This window comes from Macrosteles quadrilineatus, unplaced genomic scaffold (assembly GCF_028750875.1).
Source record: "Macrosteles quadrilineatus isolate MER2022 unplaced genomic scaffold, UCM_ALF_1.0 Scaffold_8__2_contigs__length_117827958, whole genome shotgun sequence".
NCBI lineage: Eukaryota > Metazoa > Arthropoda > Insecta > Hemiptera > Cicadellidae > Macrosteles > Macrosteles quadrilineatus.
In genome coordinates, this window is record NW_026542601.1 from 49,207,285 (window position 1) to 49,232,550 (window position 25,266).

General features: G+C 35.1%; 1 protein-coding gene across 1 annotated transcript; it reads right to left on the reverse strand.

Annotated features, from left to right (window-relative positions):
- Nucleotides 1-1,989: 1,989 nt before the first annotated feature.
- On the reverse strand, nt 1,990-25,266 carry LOC129001696 (eEF1A lysine and N-terminal methyltransferase homolog). The gene is made up of 12 exons (XM_054429090.1): nt 24,985-25,266; nt 24,034-24,156; nt 22,530-22,743; nt 22,181-22,399; nt 19,726-19,907; nt 16,053-16,136; nt 10,021-10,210; nt 9,102-9,285; nt 8,672-8,847; nt 7,227-7,362; nt 6,869-6,997; nt 1,990-2,363 (listed from the first exon to the last, which is right to left on the reverse strand). Exons 1-12 carry the CDS (start codon nt 25,074-25,076, stop codon nt 2,101-2,103), a joined length of 1,992 nt encoding a protein of 663 aa, XP_054285065.1. The 5' UTR covers nt 25,077-25,266; the 3' UTR covers nt 1,990-2,100.

Consider the following 25,266-nt stretch of genomic DNA (forward strand, 5'->3'; position numbering starts at 1 on the left):
GAAAAATATAATGTGTAACACGAGTGCAAACTGACTAGGTACACAAATAACTATTGTATGTATACATAAGTTTAAATTATACAGGGTGTCCCGGAACTCTCTACCAATATTTTAGGGCATTGCTCCTGGGTAAGAAACATACCTAAATATCATATTTAAATTGTCCGGAAGTCCTTAGTTACTCACACAGCCGCCATTTTGTTATTTTTAGTTATTAATTTTTTCCTAAAGAATGGTTAAACATATGAAATGGAAACTTTGCACGAACATTTATGACATCTAGACAAAGCCACAAAAAAATTATGACGATTTTTCATATTCATAAAAAAAATGGCAGCCATTTAAAATTTTGTTTCTTAAATAACACAAAAACCGTTGATTTTATAAAAATTTAAAATGGCCGCCATTTTGTTTTTTGAATTTGAAAAATTGTCATAATTTTTTTGTAGCTTAGTCTAGTTGTCATAAATGTTTGTGTAAAGTTTCAATTTCATATGTTCAACCATTCTTTAGAAAAAAATTAATAACTGAAAAAAACAAAATGGCGGCTGTGACTAAGGACTTCCGGACAATTTAAATATGATATTTAGGTATGTTTCTTACCCAGGAGCAATGCCCTAAAATATTGGTAGGGAGTTCCGGGACACCCTGTATGTGACAAAATATTCATACAGTAGACCCCCTCTTAACCAACCCTAATGGGACCGGACCTAGGTCGGATAACTCCAAAGGTCGGTTAAAACAGGCAATCCCTAAAATCATAACATGAAGTGCTATTTATTTGGAATTGTATACTCATTATTTTGAAGTCATACTTGCATTATTTATAAAATAAACTACTCTTATCTCCTTTTTCGTATTCATAGAAAAGTCACAAAAAACACAAAACATGGTTAAGTCAAATAGGCCTACTTTCAGTGGAATATATTATAATACAGTACATACAAGGCAAGAGTCAATAAAAATTCCTATCTTACAGAACCTTTTGTCGAAATTAAAGATACAAGCAACCATTTTGTTACAAGGCAGGATGTTTATTTATAGCCTCTCACTGGAGGCTCGAGGCACAAAAACTATCTTGACCTTGGAGTTGTTAACCCCCCTTCCCTGCCCTCCCTACAAGTTGAGTTGTTTGTTTACTCCAGCGATAAGAATCAGTTCTCAAAATCGTAACGCACTTTATGATGTTATAAATTTGCCACGCAGATAACAAATCAGATCAGATGTGCTCGTGCTACGAACGATGATGACAAACTGACTGATTTATAGGCTCTGCTATATTTTTTGTGATCAATACAAAATAAATTATTCTTAGTCATATCCTGTGGAGATAAGCGTATGGTTCAGTTCTCATCGCCCAGCGTGGGAGCGGAAATGCCGAGATTCCTAGAAAGCGGCGGTTAAACCGAGCTGCTCTCAAAGCAAGGTCGGTTAAAACAAACTGTATTATTTTACGATCGAAGGCGGATAATCCGATTATCAGTTAATACGAGGTCGGTTAAGAGGGGGTCTACTGTATCAAAATTAAATGTTTGACGAATCTCTAGGGGTGACACCTTTTTTTCTACATTTGCCTAACTTTTACAAAGTGAACAAAAACTTTTGAAATGGACTATCAGGAAAATCACTATCAGGAAATAAATGTTTTCCCAAATTCTTACAGAACATAAATGATGTTGGTGGTGGATTAAAACACTATTGAGCCACAAAAGAAGTTTTATGATAAATTTTCAAGAGAAGAGTTTGTTAGTTTTTCCTAATAATCGTGTCCTACAGTAAATATTGAGGCTACTGATAGATATTGAATCCAGTGTACTGGGCTAGCCACTTTAAATATTTATGGTAGGCTACAATTCAATTCTAAAGAGCTATATTAAAATCCCCGTTAAACAACCCTTGGAAATTAATAAACCTTATTAGTTTCCAATCCAGTAAACTGTTTTAACTGAAATAGTAAATGCTTAAAAAAATGAGAAAATATGACATGAGTTTATCAATTGTTTATACATTTATTCACAATATATACACTTCCAATATCATGTTATACACGTAAAATAAAAATCTGTACAAATTTGTGTCAGTGACATGAAGAAAGATTCACTACTTAGATCTTATCAGAGTCAAGAGTTCTTCCTTATCAACAAGATCATCTTCTTGTATTTTCCTCATCTTGACGATGCTGTTTAGTTTATCTGCCGCATCTGGGAGAGACATGGTGGCTTTTGTCTTCCAACAAAAGAAAATCTCATTGACTTCTTGTTCCAGTTTTACTGTTGAAATGTCCTTGTAAAGTTTTCTAAGTCTGGTCCAAGTTTTCTGCCTGATATCCGCAATGCGGCAAGTCAAGTTCAGAACAAACACTCCTGCAAAAAGTGGTTATGAGATTAAAAGTGATAAAATTATGAGGACCTTATTTCACCATACACAATTGAAACTCATTATCTTTGACAAACAGAGAATCAATTTGGACTGAACAACATTCTGAAAATACCGTTAGTTGAATTTTTATCATAATTTGGGGTATTATAGAGAAAATACTTCATCTTTGGTACTGTATGAGTTTTTAATTATCTATATAAATAAAATTAGAGTTTTGTACTTTGCTCAGAATTATATACTTTTAGGTTATTTTTACGTTTTATACATTAAAGAAGCAGAAACGAGTCTTATCTCTATTTCTGTCTGTCTGTCTGTCTGTCTTTCCCTTTGTCTGTAACACTCAAGATGGCATTTTACACAATCTTCTCCGTGAAAACCAGAGTACCTATCAAGATCCAAGTCATTTTAATGTATTCACTGGATTGGCGAGAGTGTCTTTAGTGATTTAAATATAGCCTCATTACTTTGTAAATAAAATTACGGACGTTCAAAAATGCAGTTTTGTGCGATTTTTGTCAAATTTTCGTTCAATTTTTATCACATAATCGTCTATGAAATAACGAACAGCTGTTCGGATCAAGATTATTTTTTTCTAGCTGTCAATGATATGTTTACAAATACCGCAACCATTTCGAATCACAATTTGAAAGCAAATCCCAACCAAGTGAGATTAAAAAAGTTTTTCTTACATAACGGATTTAATTAATCGCAAGTGCAATAATATAGTCTAATAGTGTAACCGTAAATGAAATTAAATAACTAGACATCGTCCAAATCAGAACCAGAAATTCTTTGAGTATAAAATGTTTCTTGAGTTTTGACAACCAGAAAGAAGACCTAGAATCAGTGTTGTATAGGGCTGGACACTGAAATGATCGTCGCCAATAGCTTACAAAAAAGGTTTCCACTCATTGACGGCGCTTCAATGGCGGTTGTGTAAAGAGTAAAGTAAAAAATCACAACTGCAGTGGGTGATTGTAACAGAGGTTTAACAGAGGAAGTGCTAAACTCGCTTTTCCAATGTGTCACTTTCTGTTTCTACTCACCGTGTGATGCAATCGCTGGACCATACAGCCAATAGGCCCATAGCTCATATCTTGGGTACGTAAGCCTACATATTTATTCATAACAACCTTTTTGACGACGATCCTTGATACCGGTACTTTTCCATAGAATACATGGCCTACCTACTTAAGAAATATAATTACAAATGACCAAAACCCCAACATTGTGTGATTTTCGTCACATTTCCTTCTAATGTTAATAGATATACTAATCATTGTTTAGAGAATGCGTAATCTATCAAATAACAAAAAGTTGTTTGGGTAAGGTTGTTTTTTTTTTCAAACTGACACCGATAAGTTTACGCTATAACTTTTTACGAGAAAATCCAAAATCAAGAGATCAATAACCTCGGGACTAGATATTAATGTATTTAATTGGTCGGATGTACTATAGTTCTTAGGTAGGTTCTTACATAGGTACTGGTTCTTTTCCTTAGAACCGTTGGTAGCTGCTAGAATCATTTTTACGTAGGTGCCAACACATCACTGTAGTTTACAAATTAGTTATCGTTGGTGTTGCACCTTATTTATTAGAGCCGTCCGTATTCAATTTAAGTGATGTCTTAACTCTGTATAAGTTTTGCTTTTTCTGTCTGGATTCCAAATCTTAGCTTACCCGGTATGCTAAGAAAATGATAACCTATTTGAGTAAAACATTTGTTGGGCAAACCATCATGAATTGTTTACGCCTTTATACAGGGTGAGTTTTTAATGTCCCCCCCCCAACTTTTTTCTACATTTTTTCAAATATCAATCCCAGACCACTTCCAAACATTGTTGGGTAGTAAGTACTTCATTTTGACAAGGTGGTCATTTCAGTTCATTTCTTCAACATATTTTATCTTTGTTATGATTGATGTATTTTTTTCGGCCGCCATCTTGGATCCGCCATTTTGAAATGTGATATATTATTTTAAATATGAAGGGTGTGTTGTGACCCATCATTTCGAACTACTTTTTTAAGCTAAACTCAATACCGCAATCATTTTTTTGTTATCAAGTTTTTATTTCTGAGATATTGCATTTTTTTGGTTAAAAATGTGAATACGGTATTTCAAAATCAAAATATGAAAATGAAAAACGGATCATGGAATTGAGTTCAGCTTAAAAAAGTAATCCGAAATGATGGGTCACAACACCCCCTTCATATTTAAAATAATTTATCATATTCCAAAATGGCAGATCCAAGATGGCGGCCGAAAAAATTACATCAGTCATAACCAAGTGAAAATAAATCGACAATGACTGGTAGTGTATACTTGTCTTTATCTAGCACTATTTTGAGATTATGGTCCTTAGTTTGTAAATGCACAATGTTAAAATGGGCTAAAAATAAAGTTTTAAACAGCCCTCAAAACTTTGGAATGAATCAAGATTTTTTGAAACGGTTTGTGGCATTGTAATCAGGATAAAAATCTAGCTTAAAATAATGGGTCACAACCCCACCTTTACATTTGAAAAAAATATTTTGCATCTAATATGGCGGATCCAAGATGGCGGCCGGAAATGACCACCTTGTCAAAATGAAGTACTTACTACCCAACAATGTTTGGAATTGGTCTGGGATTGATATTTAAAAAAATGTTGAAAAAAGTTGGGGGGGGGGACAATTAAAACTCACCCTGTATTGTTTATGTATCAATAGTTCGTGGCCTTTTTTGGATTGTTGTGTGTATGTCTGTTGGTAACGCATTAATGTCCTTATTTCTCAGTGTTTCACGGAATGGACAAGAGCACCTTTGATACTGAAAATGTCAACCGGAATAAAGTGTTAAATGGTGAGGTTGAGGTAGTACTTTAAATACGTTTAAGTTAACCGATGTGGAAAGTAACTTTCAATTATAGGGCTACGCTTCATGGATCTATAAAACATTTTTTAGTTTAATCATTGGACATATGGACCATAACGACCCGGGTGACATTTAATTGCGAAGCATTTATTTTGGCTTGAACTGTCAGATACTGTATTTGCGAAGGTTTATATATAATAGTTTTGCCAGCATATCTGCAAATATGCAAACTAACTGCTGTTCTTAATCTTAATATAAGAAGGTTTCAACTGACTACTATAAGATCCCCGTGCGTAGAACGGGCACACAGCTAGTAGTGAATAAAAAAGGAAAATTTTACAGATTATCTTGCTCATGCTACATGTAAAATATACAAGTTGTTTAAATATAGTTGAGCGAGTTGATTTTTGTACAGCAAAATTATCGATGTTGATATTATTACGAAGGCAGATCTTGACTGTAAAACGTTTGTGATTGTAAAATACTCGTTTTTGCCGTGATTTTAGAATATATTCATAGTTTTCGTGAATGCGGGAGACGATGATGCCCACACGACTGCGGGAGATATTTAGGATTTTATCATGATCATGGAAAATAATGATTTATAACGCAAAAGAAGTTCAGGATTTTGTCGCGATCACAGCTTCAATTCAATTCCTATATTTACGGCTTACAATACATTAAAGGCTTCTGAATTCATATCTATGTAGTTTTAGGTTTTAGCGAATTTCCCTATAGTAAAGTAGCTATTACTTATGTATATAGATTATATAGGTAGATAACTTGAGTAATTTATGTCCGATTTCGATGAAATTTGGTTTGGAGGTGTAAGTCTGGATAAACTTGTATGAGTTTGCGAACCAAGATGAGCGGACCATGGGAACGGGGTTTTATGGGGAAATAAATAAATGGTTTTTCTCATTTCTGACCCCCAAAACACAAATTTTCCCAATTTCTCTTTAGACATTTTTAAAGAGCTTAAAAAAACAAATAATTTAGTATATCAAAGTGTTTTTGTTTTAAAATTTTGTAGTTTGCTTGATTATGGATACATATTTTGATCAAACTTGGCAAATTTATTTATTTTATACTAAGCTATTAATATTTTACTAAAAAACACACTTTATTAGCCTCCCTGTAGCAGCAAACCTAGGTTCTCGTTAAACCTAATGTAATTTAAATAGATTTGATTGAAAATCAATTCAAACAAATGGAAATTCGCTTAGTCGGCGGGGGTATTTTTAATTATCTCTGTATGGAGTTCAACTGTACTGAATATACATCATTGGCTTAAGTGTACATCCCATTTGGACTAGTTGAAGCTGATTCTTTATTAAAATGAGCATAGTAGAATGATCCATTGAGTGTGCTGCGGTCTATAAAATTATATATATACACATAACAGATGCTTAGCTTACAATAAATTAAAGGCCTATCAGTATTTGGTGTAAAACTAAACTAAACTATTACATGGGGATGGATTGTCTAGTTCTATCAATAGGCAATGTAAAAGGTAAATTCTCTAACCCACTCAAATCCCTATCTCGACACTTGGTTTGGGAACTGCTACAGTTAGAATTAACAAGAGTTACAATTTCTATAGGACCATCTTCATAGTAGTAATTTTGATGTTACCTGAGTCGTCGAGACAGCCAGCTGTAGCAGTGAGTATGTCAGACTCCAGGAAGCTCGCTGGTGGACAACTGAGACCCAAACTGGAATCTTTGGAGTCAATATCAAACAAGACCGCATCATACTTTACACCTGCAAAAAAACTAAGAGATTAGGTGAAATAATTGTTACTTTTAAGAGTTATGACTCTTTCTTCTTACAACTGTGCAATTTATAACTGGAATTAATCTTACAAGTTTTGATATAGTTATTTTTACTTTGCAAGCATAAGCAAAAAGAAAAATGTATGTAGATGTGACACATAACAGCCAAAACATCAGATTTGAGCTCAAAGAATTGAAACAGTACGGAAATATTTTACCTGAGCTAGCAGCTTTTTTCAAGTAGTCGAGCCCATCCTCTATGACTGTTTGTAGTCGCTCGTCTTCTTTGAGATGGAAGTATTTTGTAGCAACTTCAAGAATCTTAGGATCAATGTCTACAGCAGTCACCCTCACCTGTAATATGATATGTCATTATCAACGCCAAAAACTCACATAATATTGAGCTTAATTATTTACTTTAAACTCTTAATTGATGCATATTTCATAATAATTTACAATATAAGAAGGTAAAGGAAAATAATTGTGTTTTATCGACAACTTCACTAGTGAAGATAGAGTAGCCAAGAGAGAAATCTTGAAGACAAGTGATATTTTACCACAATGAAAAGGTGATTTCTTTTCAAAACGAACAATACTAAAATAACAAATTTTCTGAGTTTTACATTTAATTTTTTCCCCCAAAATTTTGGTTTCAACACATCACTGATCAAAGCGTAGTTTTTGAGGCGAGAGCCCTTGGAGAAATAGTTTAAGAAGCCTAGTTCTTCTGAAGAAGCACACTTAGAGGAGCCTGTGTCATGAATTTTTGGATGCCACAACCCTCTATAGACCTATCCTGTAAAACGGTCAAGCTATGGTTCCACAGGATGCGGAATCTCCGCCATGCGGTGCGTAATTTTTCGCAGCGGAAAATTACGCAGCGAAAAATCTAGAGGGGTGGTTCTACAGACTGCGAAAATAACGTTGCGGAGATTCAGTTCTGTCCAAACTAGCGACGAGTATGGATAGAAAGACGAAAGCCCTTTTGGCTTTGATGCTATATGATGACATTGATGATGATGTTGTCGATCTTTTATCTTTGTTAGCGTCAAGTCACAGTGATCGAAGTGACATATTTAAGAATCGAGACAGTGAAGGGGCCTATTTTTGCTATTTATTTAACAAAACTTAAAGCGTTTCAATCACGAGATTCCGTTTAACACTTGATACCCAAACATCTCAGGATAATTGTTCGTCAGGTCTACCATTTTTGACAGTTTATGTTAAATGTATTATAATAATTTATTTTAACAGTAAGTTTGTTGAAAATCGGTGTTGCGATTATAGGCGTTACTTTATAATCGTTCATCTACTCCTATAACTCTTTTTACAGCACAAGACATAATGAAACTGCACGGTCACAATATTTGATGGCTCTTCTCCGCTGGCGGAATCCGCACTGCTACTGCTCTCAGACCAGTATGATTTCTCCGCCATGCGGAACGGAAATTTCGGGATGCGGAATCGCAAGTCAGAGGAACCGCATACATGGGAACTCCATTAGACCAGTGTCGTTTTAATTCCGCAGCGGAAAAAATCGCACCGCACGGCGGAGATTCCGCATCCTGTGGAACCAGGCCTTTATGAGCCACAGCCCATACTACTAGGATGTGAAGGAAGGACATAACAAGTAATCTACTCATAAATTAGCCGGTCCACTTACGGAAAGGAAGCAGTTGTGTATGTATGTACACAGTCCTCCACCCCCCAGTCCGATGACCAGAACATGGAAGGGTTTCTCCGTAGCCACCATAGTCACCCCCATAGTCATGTAGACGTGGTGGTCACAGCCCAAGTAACATAGGTCCACTGTCTTGATCGTCTCTCCGTTCTGTTGAACTGGAAGTGAGAAAACATGAGTTAAAATAAAACTAGTTTTTGCTAAGGCTTACTTAGGGTCTCATGGTCTGATCTGGTTAATCTCTTCTAACTTGCTTGATTCCTTTAAGAAATCATTCAACAATAGTATTAAGCTTGAATTACATAGAAAAAGTACATAAACGTCTGATGGTGCAATGCCAATAGGTAACTTATTTAAACACAGACGTATTAAAAAGAGAACTGTAGTGAATCCACACATGCTGGTCCAATACCTATTTTCAGCTTGGACTCAGACTGTACGACACTCTGATTGACCAGAAACACCAGTCTACGGTAGAGTTGTTTGTCTCCTCCCTCAGCGTCTTCTATTATGAAATCACCCGAGATGTCACTCGTCCCTCGGGCAATCTCCGTCACATTACCTAGGTCTTCCGCCACAGAGAGGAATGGGATTTTCTGCAAAAAATAAATACAGTGTTTTGTGTTGAAACTCTTGAAACTGTACTTGCACACTGTACTTGTTCGTTTGTTTTAGTTGTATTATATGTAATTAACACAATCTAATTATGAGAATTTATCATTTATTTCTGAACAATCAAGAGCATGGGTGCCACCAGGTAGGAAAAGAAGGGGCTGTGCATTTAGCCTTTAATATTTACATTTGTTCACAAACATACAATTATAAATTATATGCAATCTCAGTGAGATCATAAACTTATCGCAAGGTCCTGGAGAAACAGCTGCTGTTTATTTTGTGTGCGTTTTTACGCCAATGCATTTTTTACATTTTGAAGGGGAACGGTCCTAACCCTGTTCTTGTTACTACCTAACGTCGACATTTTTGTTAGATAGCATCATTAATATCCCAATGACAAATGGCATATGGGTCTGGAAACGATCTCGCATGGATTCGAACCAGCGCCCTTCAGATTTGTGGTCGTGGGGTCATTATATCTTCTGCGATCACTGCAAAATCGTAAACGTCTCATGGGGTCGCAGCAAATCCGTCAATATCTCCCACGGTCTCAACATATCTTTGATCTCTAACGTAATCATGGTCTCATGATAAAATGGCTTGTTACTACAGTATAACCGCCATAGCACATAAAAAACTAATATCTACTGTTTTGTTTTTCTAAGTAGGCCATCCTTAACCTGTATACAAACACAACAGTATCGAATACAACTGACCGGTCGTGGGCCTGAGCTCTTGTAGTTGGGGGCCAGTCGCAATACTGTGTCAGATGTCTCGTCCTGCGTTGCCTTCAGACTCTCGTACTTGTGTTCTCTATGTAGCCTGATCACTGCAAGTCGGTCAAACCCGGAGTTCTGCACTAGAATTTGACGTCCTTCAGGTGACCCAAACAGCCACTCCCTTTCCCTGTGCAACACAATTTATAACCTTCAACTGTTAAGGCCCAATTGATATAATCCCAATTGATATAATCAACCCTATGCACTTTCATATTATACTGTAAAAAGAAGAAATAGAAACATATGTTAAAAGAACAACAAAAACAATGATACAAGAATTAGACTATATTGTAAAAATAAAGAATTAAAATATGAAGTGAGTGTTACATTTATGTCTAACAAAAGTGTATTTAAAATCAAATTATCAAAAACATTATGGTCCTTCGCAGCCACATTAATTGTGCACAGCATCTATTGTAAGTCCATTTTTATCAATTTCTACAGTTTGAAGATTACTGTTTTCCACCAAGGAATCAACAGATTCACATTGTGCTGTTTTCCCATCCAGGAATCAAAAAGTTACACAATCACAGTCTAAGCTTTAGGATATTGGACCTGAATTTACATCTCTTATTCATTTTTTGTTCTTTTGACCCTTTTCAATTACTTTACCTTGTATGTAAAGCCACAATTATTGGTCCCATTGTTAGACTACAACAATTCAAACTAGTTTCTTCTAACCCACTTCTAGTAACATGACGGATGAAGTAGTTAAGAAACTTAAAAGCCAACTTGATGCGGTCCAGTTTCGTAGAAATTGTACTTTAAAGAAAATAGTCAAAGTTTATAACCTAGGCTTAAGCTTAGGAACAACCACCAAGTCTGAAGATTGTGAATCCTTTAAAATTCGTAGTGCATCCATTCTTGAGTTATTTGAGGAATTTAACACACTCCAATCAGAAATAATTGCTTTGAAAAGTCAATTAGGCTAGATGAATCAGATTATAGTGAAGTAGAAGAGCTTTCTGATAATGTTAGTGACAAATATTACTACATTTTAACTGTTAAGTCAAAGATTGTCCCTCCCGAAATTGAACAAGTACAAACACCTAGTTTTAGATCTGAAACTAACCATTTGCCCGTACAAAGCCAAGCAAAGTTACCTAAAATTAGTTTGCCTACATTTTCTGGCAACTTCAAAGAATGGCCTACCTTTTATGATTTATTTAGACAACTAGTGCATGAAAATAAATCATTGTCAAACATTGAGCGGTTCATGTACCTTATTGGCTCATGTACAAATGATGCATTGAGGTTAGCAAAGAATCTCCCCATTACTGATGTCAATTATACCATTACTTGGCAAAGTTTTGTATCTAGATTTCAAAATAAGCGTAAACTTGCTACATGTTACTTGGATGAAATACAAAGAAAACATATCTCCAGTAACTTCAAAATCTCCAAAGGCTTTGAGAAACTTCATTGATACCTTATCTGAAAATACAAGTGCCTTAAAAACACTAGGCCTAGATGTTGAGCAATGGAGCTTTCTCTTGCTTCACAGTGTTGTTTGCAAAATCGATCATAAGATGCGCACTGATTTTGAACTTCATTCTGATATTGAATTGCCTACTTTTGACCAATTTTTGAGTTTTCTAGATGAACAGTGTAAAGCTCTTGAAACGGTTCAAACTTCTGTGACAGAAGTTTCTACAAATAAACCGTATAATCAATACACTAATAATAAGCCTTATTTTCATCAAAGAGCCTGTAATCTCAATGCAGTAAAGTGCTTATTTTGCAAGGAAGCTCACACAATTTATAAATGTGAACGTTTTGGACGACAAACTCCTGCTCAGCGTAGGGATTGGATTAAAACACAAAATGCTTGTTTTAATTGTTTAAGGACCTCGCATAAACTAAATGAGTGTACTTCAAAAACTAGCTGTTTTAAATGTGGAGCAAGACACAACAGTTTACTACATAATGATGATATTGGCCTAACCAACAAGGCTCAGGTTAGGGTAAGGCAGAATAATAAAGTAGGTCCTAATGAAAATTCCGTTCAACCAGCTGAAAAACTTAAGTCAAGTCCCTTGCATACATGGAGCAGTGTTAGGCCTTCTTCAGTTTTGTTAGGAACTGCTTTAATTCATATAAAGGATAGATCAGGTCAATTCCAACCAGTTAGAACTTATTTGATTGATTCTGGATCTCAGACTTCCTTTATAACTGAAGATTGTTGTCAGCGCCTGTGCCTTCCTCGAAAGACATTCAATGAACATGTATCTGGTATTGCAGAATCTACTGTTTTATCTACTAAAGGAGTTGTATCGTGCACTCTGAAACCTCGTTTTGATTCTGAATTTCGCCTTCAGACTAATGCTGTGATTCTGAAGAAAATTACATCTCAAATGCCTTCTACCTCCCTTCTAGAATGTATCAAAGACGAATACAAACATTTAGAACTTGCAGATCCTACTTTTGACGTACCAGGAAAAATTGAATTTTTGTTGGGTGCAGACTTGTACCCTGAGGTAATAGATGGCGGGCGGATGCCTGCTCCCAAAGGTTACCCCGTTCCTTACCAAAGTAGTTTCGGGTATATTTTGATGGGTCCATTCGATTTTAACGACAAAATACAGCCATATGAACAGGTTTCATCTATTGTTTCCAATGTTGCAACCATTGAACATTATGTAGATGATCAACTTAGACAAATTTGCAAATTAGAAGAAATCCCAGTCCATACATCAGTTAACCCTGAAGAAGAAAAATGTGAGATGATCTATTGTAATGCTGTAAAACGGAATCAGGAAGGAAGATACATAGTTCCGCTCCCTTTTAAAAACGAAGATCCTAAAATTGGAGAGTCGCTTGGGAACATGAAGTCGTCAATCAAAGCTATGAAAAGAATGAACAACTATGAAGTCCATCCAAAAAATGGTGTAGCTCAAACTATTATGTACCAGAATATGTCCAGTCATTATCGCGGGATCTATAATGCTAAACCTCGCATAGACATTGGCCCACCTTTTTCTCACAGACCCAAGCTACACAATACATCTAAACATCATACTTGGAATAAAAAAGAAAGTGAATTGTTCTACAGAAGCAGAACAAGTCATCAGTTTCAGCTCAAGCAAATGCTAAAACTACTTAATCACATAGTTTTGTGATTTTTTTTGTTAGTGTTCTGTCTATTTAACTTATCACAAAAATTGGTGTTACCCTTTACCATAGACTTCTTAATTGTTCCTTATTGAAAAGAAAATGTTTCTTTTGGCGGGCGGTATGTTAAGGCCCAATTGATATAATCCCAATTGATATAATCAACCCTATGCACTTTCATATTATACTGTAAATACCCCCGCCGCAGCAAACCTGCAAACTAAGCGAATTTCCATTTGTCTGAATTGATTTTCAGTTAAATATATTTATATAACATTAGGTTTAACGAGTACCTAGGTTTGCTGCTACAAGGAAACTAATAAAGTGTGTTTTTGAGTAAAATATTGATAGCTTAGTACAAAATAAATAAATTTGCCAAGTTTGACCAAAATATATCCATAAACAAGCAAACTACAACATTTGACAATATTCTCCATAAAAATAACATGGGAATTTTAAATTTACAATTTTTTTAATTTTCTCCGTTACTAATAATCAAACAAAAATACTTTTATATACTAAATTGTTTGTTTTTTTAAGCTCTTTAAAAAGGTTTAAAGAGAAATCGGGAAATTTTGTGTTTTGAGGGTCAAAAGTGAGAAAAACCAATTGTTACCCCATAAAACCCCCCGTAAAGCCCCGTTCCCATGGTCCGATCGTGCTGGTTCGCGAACTCATTCAAGTTTATCCCGCTTTACACCTTTAAACCAAATTTCATCAAAATCGGACAAAAATTACTCAAGTTATCGCGTTCACGGACGTATATATATATATATATATATATATAAGTCTATATATATATATATATATACATATATAAAAATTTGAACGAATGGTGTTTTTGGCCTCTGGGGACATCAAAATGAAAAAGTAAATCGGTCCCGGGTCTAGGTCTTACCGTGCCACCTACGGTAATAGCTACTTCCCTATAGGGAAATTCGCTAAAAGAAGAAATAGAAACATATGTTAAAAGAACAACAAAAACAATGATACAAGAATTAGACTATATTGTAAAAATAAAGAATTAAAATATGAAGTGAGTGTTACATTTATGTCTAACAAAAGTGTATTTAAAATCAAATTATCAAAAACATTCAACTGTTGTTAAAACTATACATTTTATCCTCATATTAAAGTAGAAGCTGATTTTTCAATCAAAATGAACGTAGTTGAAGTGAGCTACCGACAGATCGTGCAGATGTAAATTACTGTTTTACGTAGCATTTACAGGACTTTTTAACCAAGTGAAACTGATAGGATGACTTAAGCTATAGCATCTTTGACGTCACTTTAACTAAGTACTGTAACAGCAAAAAATAAGAAAATATAAATTTAGACTAAACTATGACTGGCTAACTCAACTATGTCCTTTTTTAATAAAAAAATTGGCGATAGCTGGTTAATATACAAGGTGTTCATAAAGGGGTGTCACAAACCTCAGGGGCTGATAGTACTAATCAATCCAAACAAAAAAAGTTCATAATAAACATAGGTAGAAACAAATTTTGTTTAGCCGCTAGCCGCTATTTTGTATGTTTTACAAAACAATTTATATCTCAAGAATTATTTAAGCAACGGAAAAAAACTTTTGCAATTTAACAGCAATTTAAAACTTGTAAACTTAAATTACCAAAATAATGCTGATTTTATGAATAAATGTCAAGAACACTTTTATTTAGCATTTTTAATACCCTATCAAACGGTACCAAGTTCAAAAAGATTGATAAAAAATAGCTAAAATATAATGGTTTTTAGTTGTAAAATGAGGCAAACCTGACTTGCTTCGCCTTATTCTACCCCATACCCTTATTTTCTACACCCTGTAGATGAAATGTCAACTTCATTATACAATAGTCAATGGTAGTGTTTAGTCCAATAAAATAATTGTTCAATTTATATTCTTATGACAACAATTTTTTCTGTCTCTAATTGGCTTCTTTAAATAATCGTAATTGTTTCTTCCTATTTACTACCAAAAGGTTTTTTCAGTATAAAAAATCAACTATTAACACATTTTTTATGTTATTATTTGTCTTTGTTAGCCTATTGTTCCTGTAGAAGGCTCAAGCCGAAATTTAGTATTTTTATGTTAAAAAGTGTGTTAATAGTTTATTTTTTATATTAAATTTTATTTTATTCATGGGCATTGTTCTCCAATATCTTAAATTGTCTATTTGTCTGAGAGTTTCATCTTTATTCAAAATAGGTGTACCTTAAAAGGTCGGCAAAATAGGTTTCTTACCAAACCTAGGTTTTTAGGTAAAATAGGTTTTTAGTCCAAACTTCATTGGATGTTGAAGAAAATGTTGACAACAGACAGAAGTAAGAAGCCTATTCCACCAATAAAAGAGTCGAGAGGCCAACTCTCTATGACCTCCAGGTCATAGGACATGGATAAAAAATTTGTGATTTGAATCTCAGCTTCCTCTAACAACTACTAGCATTGCCCTTTTGAAAATGCAAATGAATAGTCTTTAATCCTAAGTTGGTTTATTTGTTTTGCTTTATCAAATGGTATTTTGGTACCTAGTCTACAATTCTCTATTGATAATAAATTAAGTGCTAAGCTATTGGCAAAATTACCAGAGTGAATGAGCTTAATACGCATACATTTGCGGACAGTATCACTATATCTCAATTTGTTTGCTTTCAACTACATCATCAGAATAAGTTTATTGTAATACATTTTGTTCTTACTGTGAAGTGAAATTTGCCATGGCTAGGCTTACCTTTGTGAGAATCAGTTTGGTCACTCAGATTGCCATTTCACTGTAAGAGTGAAACTCCCTGCGAATAATTTGATCTGAGATCGTGGTTAAGAAAACACAATCAACATGCCATATATAACATTTTCTAACCTTCCTTGAGGCACGATAAAAGCAGCAAACTTCATACTCCCAGGATCTTTAGCCTTGGGCGAATCAGCCACAGTCACTGTATACCTGAGAAATGTATTCAACAGTTAAGAATATTGAATGGATGAAAATAACGATACATTTTTAAAAAGCTGCACTATGTTTTGACCTAGAACTTTGCTAGTACGGCAGGATAAAGTAAAAACTAAATAAAATTGAATATTTCATCTCCATACAGGTGTCTGATTCTTTGGGAAATTCTTCCACAGTCGATTCCTATGTGTGGTAAATACTAGGGATGGTCAAGTCTCAAAATTTCGGGAAATTTTAAATCTTGTTACTTGAGACGAGATTTCTTTTTGGACGAGATTTCTTTTTGGACGAGATTTTTATCGAGACAAGAATAAAAAAAAAAATAAATAAAAACGCCTGCAGAAAGTCAATGCAATACCCGCAATACAGGAGCGTGTTGTAGTTGCGTTTCCTTTGCGAAGGCGTTCTTATTTAATTAATTCTTTAAATGTAAATATTACTTTAATTATTTTAATAATGTTACTTTAATAACATTTGAGAAGTTTTGTTAAGTGTAAGCAGTGTGAGGAATGTTTTATTACTATAAAAAAGTCAAAACAAGTAACTATTTTATAAAAATTAATATTGCTTTTATTTTATGATTTATTTTATCTTAGGATAAGTTGAACTCTATCCTAACTGATATCACTATGTTTCCTAATTGTAGGTATTTTTAACAAGTTGGACGTGATTAATAAAAAAATGTTAAGTTATGCTGATGTTTTTTAATAAAAGATTGTAAATATTCTTGCCTATTATCATTATTTTTGTATTTAAACAGTCATCTAACAATGCTACAAAATCAGGTCAAAATTTTGAACGTGCATTTCCCGTTGTGTATGAGAAGGGAAATCCCGTCTCGAAATTTTATGAGAAATAAAAAATCTCGTCTCGTCTCGTCTCGAACTAAAAATCCAATCTCGTCCATCCCTAGTAAATACTAGTGTTAGGGTAACGACTGCATAGATGAAGTCTAAAATGATGGTTAAAGTTAAAACTACTGAGTTTAACAGCAAAACTTGTTAGTTTTTAAAAATACAATTAAAATAATAAATTAGGTACCTAAAAATTATGTAGAATTACTTTCCTCAGTTAAAAAATACTAGGATTGCTTTCATAGCAGTGAAAGCCATATGAGCGGAGAAGTAATGTTTCATGGTTTAAAAAAAGCAATAGCCTAAATGAAAAAATGTTTATAGATATAATACAAAATACAAATGTTCCCACACTCTGCACTGCTAGCCTTTACTACTTCCTTCACCACTTCTTACGTCGTGGACCTGTTTCCCTCCTTTTCTAGAGCATTTTAAGATTGCAGATATATTAATCTTACTGCCACAGACAGTTCCCACACACTGCACTGCTGGCCTTTACTACTTCCTTCACCACTTCCTACATCGTGGACCTGTTTCCCTCCCTTCCCGTAGCATTTTAATATTTTAAATACAATAATCTAACTGCCCCAACGCGTTCCCGCTCACTGCACTGCTAGCCTTTACTATTTCCTTCACCACTTTCTACGTCGTGGACCTGTTCTCCTTCCTTCCCATAGCATTATAGTATTGCAGATACATTAATAATAATGTAACTCTCATAAACGGTTCCCACACTCCGCACTGCCAGCCTTTACTACTTCCTTCACCACTTCCTGCGTCGTGGTCCTGTTTCCCTCCCTTCCCACAGCATTTTAGTACTGCAGATACATTAATGTAACTGCCACAAGTGGTTCCCACACTCTGCACTGCTAGCCTCTACTACTTCCTTGACCACTTCCTTACTTCGTGGACCTGTTTCCCTCCCATCCCATAGCATTTTAGTATTTTAGATAAAATTATCTAACTGCCACAAACGTTTCCCACACTCCGCTCTTCTTGCCTTTACAACTTCCTTCACCACTTCCTACGTCGTGGACCCGTTTAAGTTTGCCATTTATGAGATGAATCCATGAATGTGATTCACCGACGAATTGTTTAAGATAAAATGTTATTTGTTATAACGTTATAAACCTTATTTAATTAAGCAAATCAAATCAGTTAAATACTGTACCGATACCTAATAAAGTATGTTTTATCTATGACTGTACCTATTTGATCAGTGGTGGTTTCCAAATTGCTACTTAAATGTAAACCTAAGACATTTTCTGTATTATTTGCAGGTGGCCGATTTACCGAATAGGCACGGTAGGCACGTGCCTAGGGTGCGAGGCAATTGGCTTTTTTGGGGGGCGCCAAAAATTTGAAAAATAAAAAAAATTGGTGGTTGTTTGCATGCGACTGCGGTAAACTTCTGATAATCCCTCGCGGCCGTGTAGACATCGTAATCGTCTCCCGCGTTTGCGGCGAGATTCTTACTATTTTCAGCGGTCAGGTCGTTTAGACATAATTATCGTCTTCCATGATCGAAGCAATATATGAGCATATCCCGCGGTCGTGAGGAGATTATCATGGTCTACCGCAAATGAGGCAAAATTATGATTTTTTCCCGCAGTCGTAAGGACATTATCTTCGTCTTGCGCGATCGCGGTCAAATTCTGACCACCCCTCGCGGCTGTGAAGACATCATTATATCGTCCCCCGCGGTCGTGTAAACATATTAATCGCCTCCCACAATTGTGACAAAATGGTAATCATCTTCCTCGGTCTTGTGGAGATCATCATCCTCTTCCGCAAACTAGGCAAAGTACTGAACTTTTCCCGCGATCGTGTGGCCATTATCATCGTCTTCCGTGATCTCGGCAATATTCTGATCATCATCATTCTGTATACATGGTAATCATCTCCCGCGATTGCAGCAAAATGTTAATCATGTTCCACAGTTGTGTGGACATTATCATCGTCTTCCGTGATCGTGGCAATATTATGAATATCTCGCGGCCGAGTGTAGACATATTATCGTCTCCCGCGGTCATGGAAACTGTTGTCATGCGCGATCACGGTAATTTGAAAACTCCATGTAGAAATACAAAATTTACACATATTTCCCGGTTCATAAAATTCTCGCATGATTCCCGGATTTCCCGGTCGGTGGACACCCTTATATATATATTGCAAAGGGGCGCTACTATTAGTTGTGCCTAGGGCGCTAACAGGGTCAAAAACGGGCCTGATTATTTTATCAGTTGTCATCATCCAAATTTTTTTCCTTTGTACTGTGTTTAGGTCGTGGCTTGATTTTAACATATCCTGTGCTTTGTTTACATTTACGTTGTTATTTAGTAATCATCATGGTGTTAGGCCAATGTTAAAATTAAAACACTTTTAGTTACTTTAAAATTATATAGGCATTACCAAAAAATGAAATTAGTTACGTCTAAAACATCAAAGCATTTGACAAAACAACCTTGGTAAGTTTGCCTAAAATATGTTCAGCCTTTATTGAGATTAAGATTTACAAAGATTGCATTGAAGTTGGCCCCAAAGAGCTTCGCTTCGCTCCGCTCAGTTACAAAAATTGTTTTTCCTCAAGTTTCATTTGGATCAGCCGGACTGTAGTAGGCCTACTGTATTTAAGTGTTCTATGAGAAATAATTACAATAAATTTGCTTTTTTAGTAAAACAGGAAAATACCAATCGTACAACTAATATCAGTGTGTTATCTCTCGTACCGAGGGTATTTATCCCCAGGCCGGGACAGTTCGATGGTGACCTCTCCTGCGTTGGCAACACTGCATCGGTTGAGTCCCGAACATACTAGAGCTGTGTCCTGCTGTGTCTTGACAGATTCCAAAGTTTCTTCAAGAGTTGCCATCCTCTGAACAATTTCTCCCCCTTGACTCACCTCAAATACCTGCAAGCACATATATACTGTATAGTTAGGCCTACTTCTGGTTCAATAACTCCAAAAATTATATAGTAGTTGTGCAGAATCCCTTTATAAATTAAAATAGGCTAAAAAACAAGCACAAAAAATGAATTTAAAATTTTAAAAAATTAACGTGGGCCTTATGAGTTGCCATGCTAGTGACAAAATAACAACGAAATATAAACAGAAAATCAAAACAAACAGAATTTCAAGAAATTCAAATCACATGTTTTATTTACAGTGTGGGGTGAAAATGGAGAAGTCTGTACATTAGGCTACATATTTTTGGTTGATTTTTCGACCACTGGACCACCTCTAGTATATATTAACTAGGGATGGTCAAGTCTCAAAATTTCGGGAAATTTTAAATCTCGTTACACGAGACGAGATTTCTTTTTAGCCGAGATTTTTATCGAGACAAGAATAAAAAATAAAAAAATTAAAAACGCCTGCAGAAAGTCAATGCAATACCCGCAATACAGGAGCGTGTGGTAGTTGCGCTTCCTTTGCGAAGGCGTTCTTATTTAATTAATTCTTTAAATGTAAATATTACTTTAATTATTTTAATAATGTTACTTTAATAACATTTGAGAAGTTTTGTTAAGTGTAAGCAGTGTGAGGAATGTTTTATTACTATAAAAAGTCAAAACAAGTAACTATTTTATAAAAATTAATATTGCTTTTATTTTATGATTTATTCTATTTTAGGATAAGTTGAACTCTATCCTAACTGATATCACTATGTTTCCTAATCGTAGGCATTTTTAACAAGTTAGGCGTGATTAATAAAAAAATGTTAAGTTATGCTGATGTTTTTTAATAAAAGATTGTAAATATTCTTGCCTATTATCATTATTTTTGTATTTAAACAGTCATCTAACAATGTTACAAAATCAGGTCAAAATTTTGAACGTGCATTTCCCGTTGTGTATGAGAAGGGAAATCCTGTCTCAAAATTTTATGAAAAATAAAAAATCTCGTCTCGAACAAAAAATCCAATCTCGTCCATCCCTAATATTAACCTAAACTAATTTCTTCCAGAAGTAATTCCATAACCACTCTTAGAGAAAAAAAGTTTATCTTACACATAACTTCATGTAAAAAATCTATATAAAGTAAAATAAATAAACTGAGTCCACCATTGAAACATACCTTAAACACTTAAATCGGCAAAGTGAAAGAGATAATGACACTGTAAATGTGATAGACTTGATGATCTGTTCAATGTTTATATTTGCCTGGCTAAAGGGAAGGAGTAACATATGAGCTGATGAACCAAAGTCTGCAGATATAGGCAGACGGACAGCATCAGCCGACAGGGTAAAGTGCATCTTCAACAAGTGTCTTATCAAGCAGCTGATTAGGGTTTAACTGGCATTTGAAAAAAACAGCAACTAAATCTAAACATTTGGTTTGAAATAGTATTTGTAGATAACTTCTATCAGTGTTTTGTTAATATGGTGATATGATCAAGTGTATTAATTTGATTGTTCATAAATAAAAGACAGTATTATTTACAAAAATTTTTGGTTGGCTCTATATTGATTAATTTATATTTTCTAGATAGATGGATATAGGCTACATCTTAGGTGGGAGTGTCTAAGTTACGGCATAATCAAATGGCTAAAAGGGTGGTTAGCTGAAGTTGAACTCAGGTGTTTACTAATCACTTAATAGTCTGAGAGTCGAAATGTTTACACTCTAACAAAGTGTGACTTACCAAAAAATATCAAACACTTTTTATATATTCAGTACCGTAACAAACATACTCGGAATTAATAGGTGTAAAAATAAGATTAGGCTTGAATATTTTTCCTTAAGTCAGCAACTATTGCCTTGCCGTTAGCATCTTAATCAGAAGGGTTGAGTTGATTACTTTTTGTGTCTTCTTAAGGAGCTAGAATGAATAATGAGAATGGAGATTGGGCTACTCTGTTTGAACTGCACTACATTATAGTGGAATGAAGTTAAATAGGCCTAATTTGAAATTAAAGCGTTTTTAAGTCCTACTGAAGAACAATTTCCTTAAATTTTAGTTTATCACTTCTTTTATGTATCAGCTTCAAGTACTCGTACTATTGGTCCAATAACACTGGTTTTTTTAGACTAGACAGAAGGAAGTAATCTTAAGGCGCGTTTCCACGAGTAAGCAGGCAGGTTATCTCAGGTAACTTGAAATATACTAACTGAGGCCGCAGGCAGCTGCCGACTGGCCTCCGTGTAAACTGCAACTTTAGTGATTAGGACTATCAACTAACCGGTTTGCTACCCGGCATCTTCTTCAGTTTAGTGCAGATGACGACAAACACTGGGAGGGTCATGCCAGAGTCGGACTTGTTCTCAGCTTCAAGACAACGCAGAATCCTCACCATCCATCCTCTACCAGAGAACTGGTCTAGGAGATGTTGTAAGATGTGTCTCTGTAGCAAGGAGACGCATACGTAGCGGCCCAGCGGTGTCAAGACTCGATCCACCTCCTGGAAAAATAGAATATTTAGCTAAAAATCAAATTTTAAGTCAGCTTAACACTGGAATTCAAGTAAATTGTCCCAAGTAGTGTAGCAATATTGACTAGGCCTACATATATTAAATTGTCCAAAAACTTACATTAAATAGTGCATTTATTTTGTCAATGGTTTCTGGATTAGAGTCTGGCATAAGGGCATCCAGAGTTCCTTTGTCCAGAACAACGTTGAACAAAGCGTCCTGAAACGTCATTTTAGTTGCGTCCATCTGCTGATATTCTAGCCCAGGTTTTATCTTGGACTTGGCCTTCATTTGTTTTATGACCACTGAGCTTACATCTATGTTGGTAATTTGTCTGAAACAAAGGTCCATAAGAAGATGTGTAACGGTAGACAGTAGGCCTAAACTAGTTTTGTTGGCGATCAAAATAACTGATTGTTAATGGGCAAATATGCCTTCTGTAAATTGCAATGCACCTTGTTGTTCACTAAGATTAGTTTGTGAGACTGTAATAGAGTTCAGAACCTAGGAAGTGACAAAATTGGTTTGGATCCTGATTGGCTTAGTAATAATGATTAAACCTTTCTTTTCATCAATAGGCTTCTTTTCATTCTAGCGCTCATTGAAACTAACTTTCTGATTACTAGGCATGCTCTGTGGCTCAAAGAGATGGGTTAGGAAATCTTGAAAAGGTTGAAATAAAACTTAAGGCTGCGCTCTATCTCAGCTCGGATTTCTCAATTGCATTTGGTAGCCTACGTTACGGATTCAAATTTGCTAGTTGCAAATTTGCTAGTCCGCGGCAACTGCATTTGTAAGCTACCTAATACATGCTAGTGAAAAACAATAAACGGGGTTTTAAAGAACAAGTAACAACCTATGCGATCCTTGTTTCAGAATTTTAAAGTAACTACTCTATAATAAGTTACAGCAGTTTAAAGTTGTCATTTTTTGTTTACATTCAAAAGAAGAGTTTCAGGCTTTATGGTACGATAGTAAATATATTGCAACCACTATATTTTAGATAACTTAATCCTCTTTGAAATGACACCCTAACTTTGATTCTACGTGAAATGTAGCCTTCGGAAACAATGTTGCCCCAGACCCTTGAGTTTACACGAAAAAGCAGGGGTAGAGCGGACCCTTAAGGTAAAACTGCCAAACTTTATTAAAATATGAAACAGACACAGCACCTACTATTCAAACCCAGTTTGTAATTATAAAAATATTGTAGGTAGCCTACCTCGTTAGAAAAAAAAAAAAAAACTGCTGGTAAGCTAAATATAGGCCTTAAATATAAAGTAATTAAAACTATGGAGGAAATAATGTGGAATATGTCGACCCAAAGAGAAGGTAAGGTACTGAGAATTCAGTAGTCCCTACCTAGCTTCTTTAATGTAAGAACAACCGGTAAGTAAGTTAATTCTTTCAATAATATTGCAGGGAAAAAATATATAAACTTATACTTACCTAGGCACCAACTCAGAGGCCAAGTGCTATGAGGTAGCCTATAGTAAAAAATAACAACCAATTAGGACAGCCCATGACAGAGCTTGTTTATGTTCCTTGACATGTCAATGTTACAAGAGATCTAACTTCTATGTCATTAAAATAAGCAAACTTTACCGATGATAGGTTTACTTACCTATATCCAACATCATAGAGGTCAGAACTCAAAGTTGAGTTACCACATCCAATCACCAGTGTCTTGTCTTTAGGACGTATGTACTTATGCAATATTCCACACAGTTCTGGGTACTCCCCATACCTAAACAGATGGATAAGTTAATTTAACTTTTAATTTCCTACTAGGCATAGCCTAGTAATGTTGAAACTTCAGGGGTTATCTTCCATAGCCTCGTTGTGGCTCATTTTACATTACAGCCTTTGTTATCGCTTCGGTAGGCCGCCAGGACCACAGCCAGGCATTTGTGCTGTTCACTTAACTTGTTATAAGTTAGTCAGTAAGTTAGGCATGTGTACTTAACTCTGTTTGCTACGTGAAAGAGAGTATTAATGGGGACTTAATGTAGCATGGTACAGTAAATCAGCACAACACCTCTCGAGGAAGTGCTTATCTGGATAAACCAAGATGCACTTTTGCATAAGCCTTCATTTTTTTATTGAAGTAAGTTAAGCCAGAACTGTTCAATAAGTTACACTTCCAACCGAGCGATCGGACAGAGACCAGTTTAAAAATAAAAACAACAGAGACTCTTGGCATTTGGTGGGGATGAGTTTCTTAGGACCTTGGAGTGGAACCATCTACAATCCAAGATAGATAATAAAGCCTACTTAAGACTTGATGACACAGCCTACCGAAATCAACTAACTTAGTTATCATTAAAATACACAACAGTATTTAAAGGTACCTAATAGCCTTTAAATGAAAGACAGAATTTTAGTGACCCTTTGATCTTAGGGGTAAGATAAAACCCATAAATTATTTTGTGTTGTGTACGGTTATGGTATTTATTTATTGAGACAGGGGATCGATAATAGCTTGAGATATAAAATCAAGTTAGCAGGAGTCTACTGTTGTTTTCTTGTCCTCATCTTAAAATAGCTATGAGGTTTTAAAATATATAAAACCTACCATTCAAATGCTCTCTTTCCTCTTTTTCTAAAGAAACTGTCCCAATAGCCTATTTGGCTGAAGTCAGATGTGGCTTTAGGTAACAAATTCATTTCCCTAACCTGGCTACTGGCAGATTAAACGTTAAATATTAATTTCACAGATCGTAATGGTTTAGAACCTATGTAACTGAGTTTACACACACTATTTTCTTAAGCCTTTCAACAATTTTGAATTAGTTGCAATTCAAGTTATAAGGATTATTTCCAAGACAGGACACACATAACCTAGACCTTACGCTTA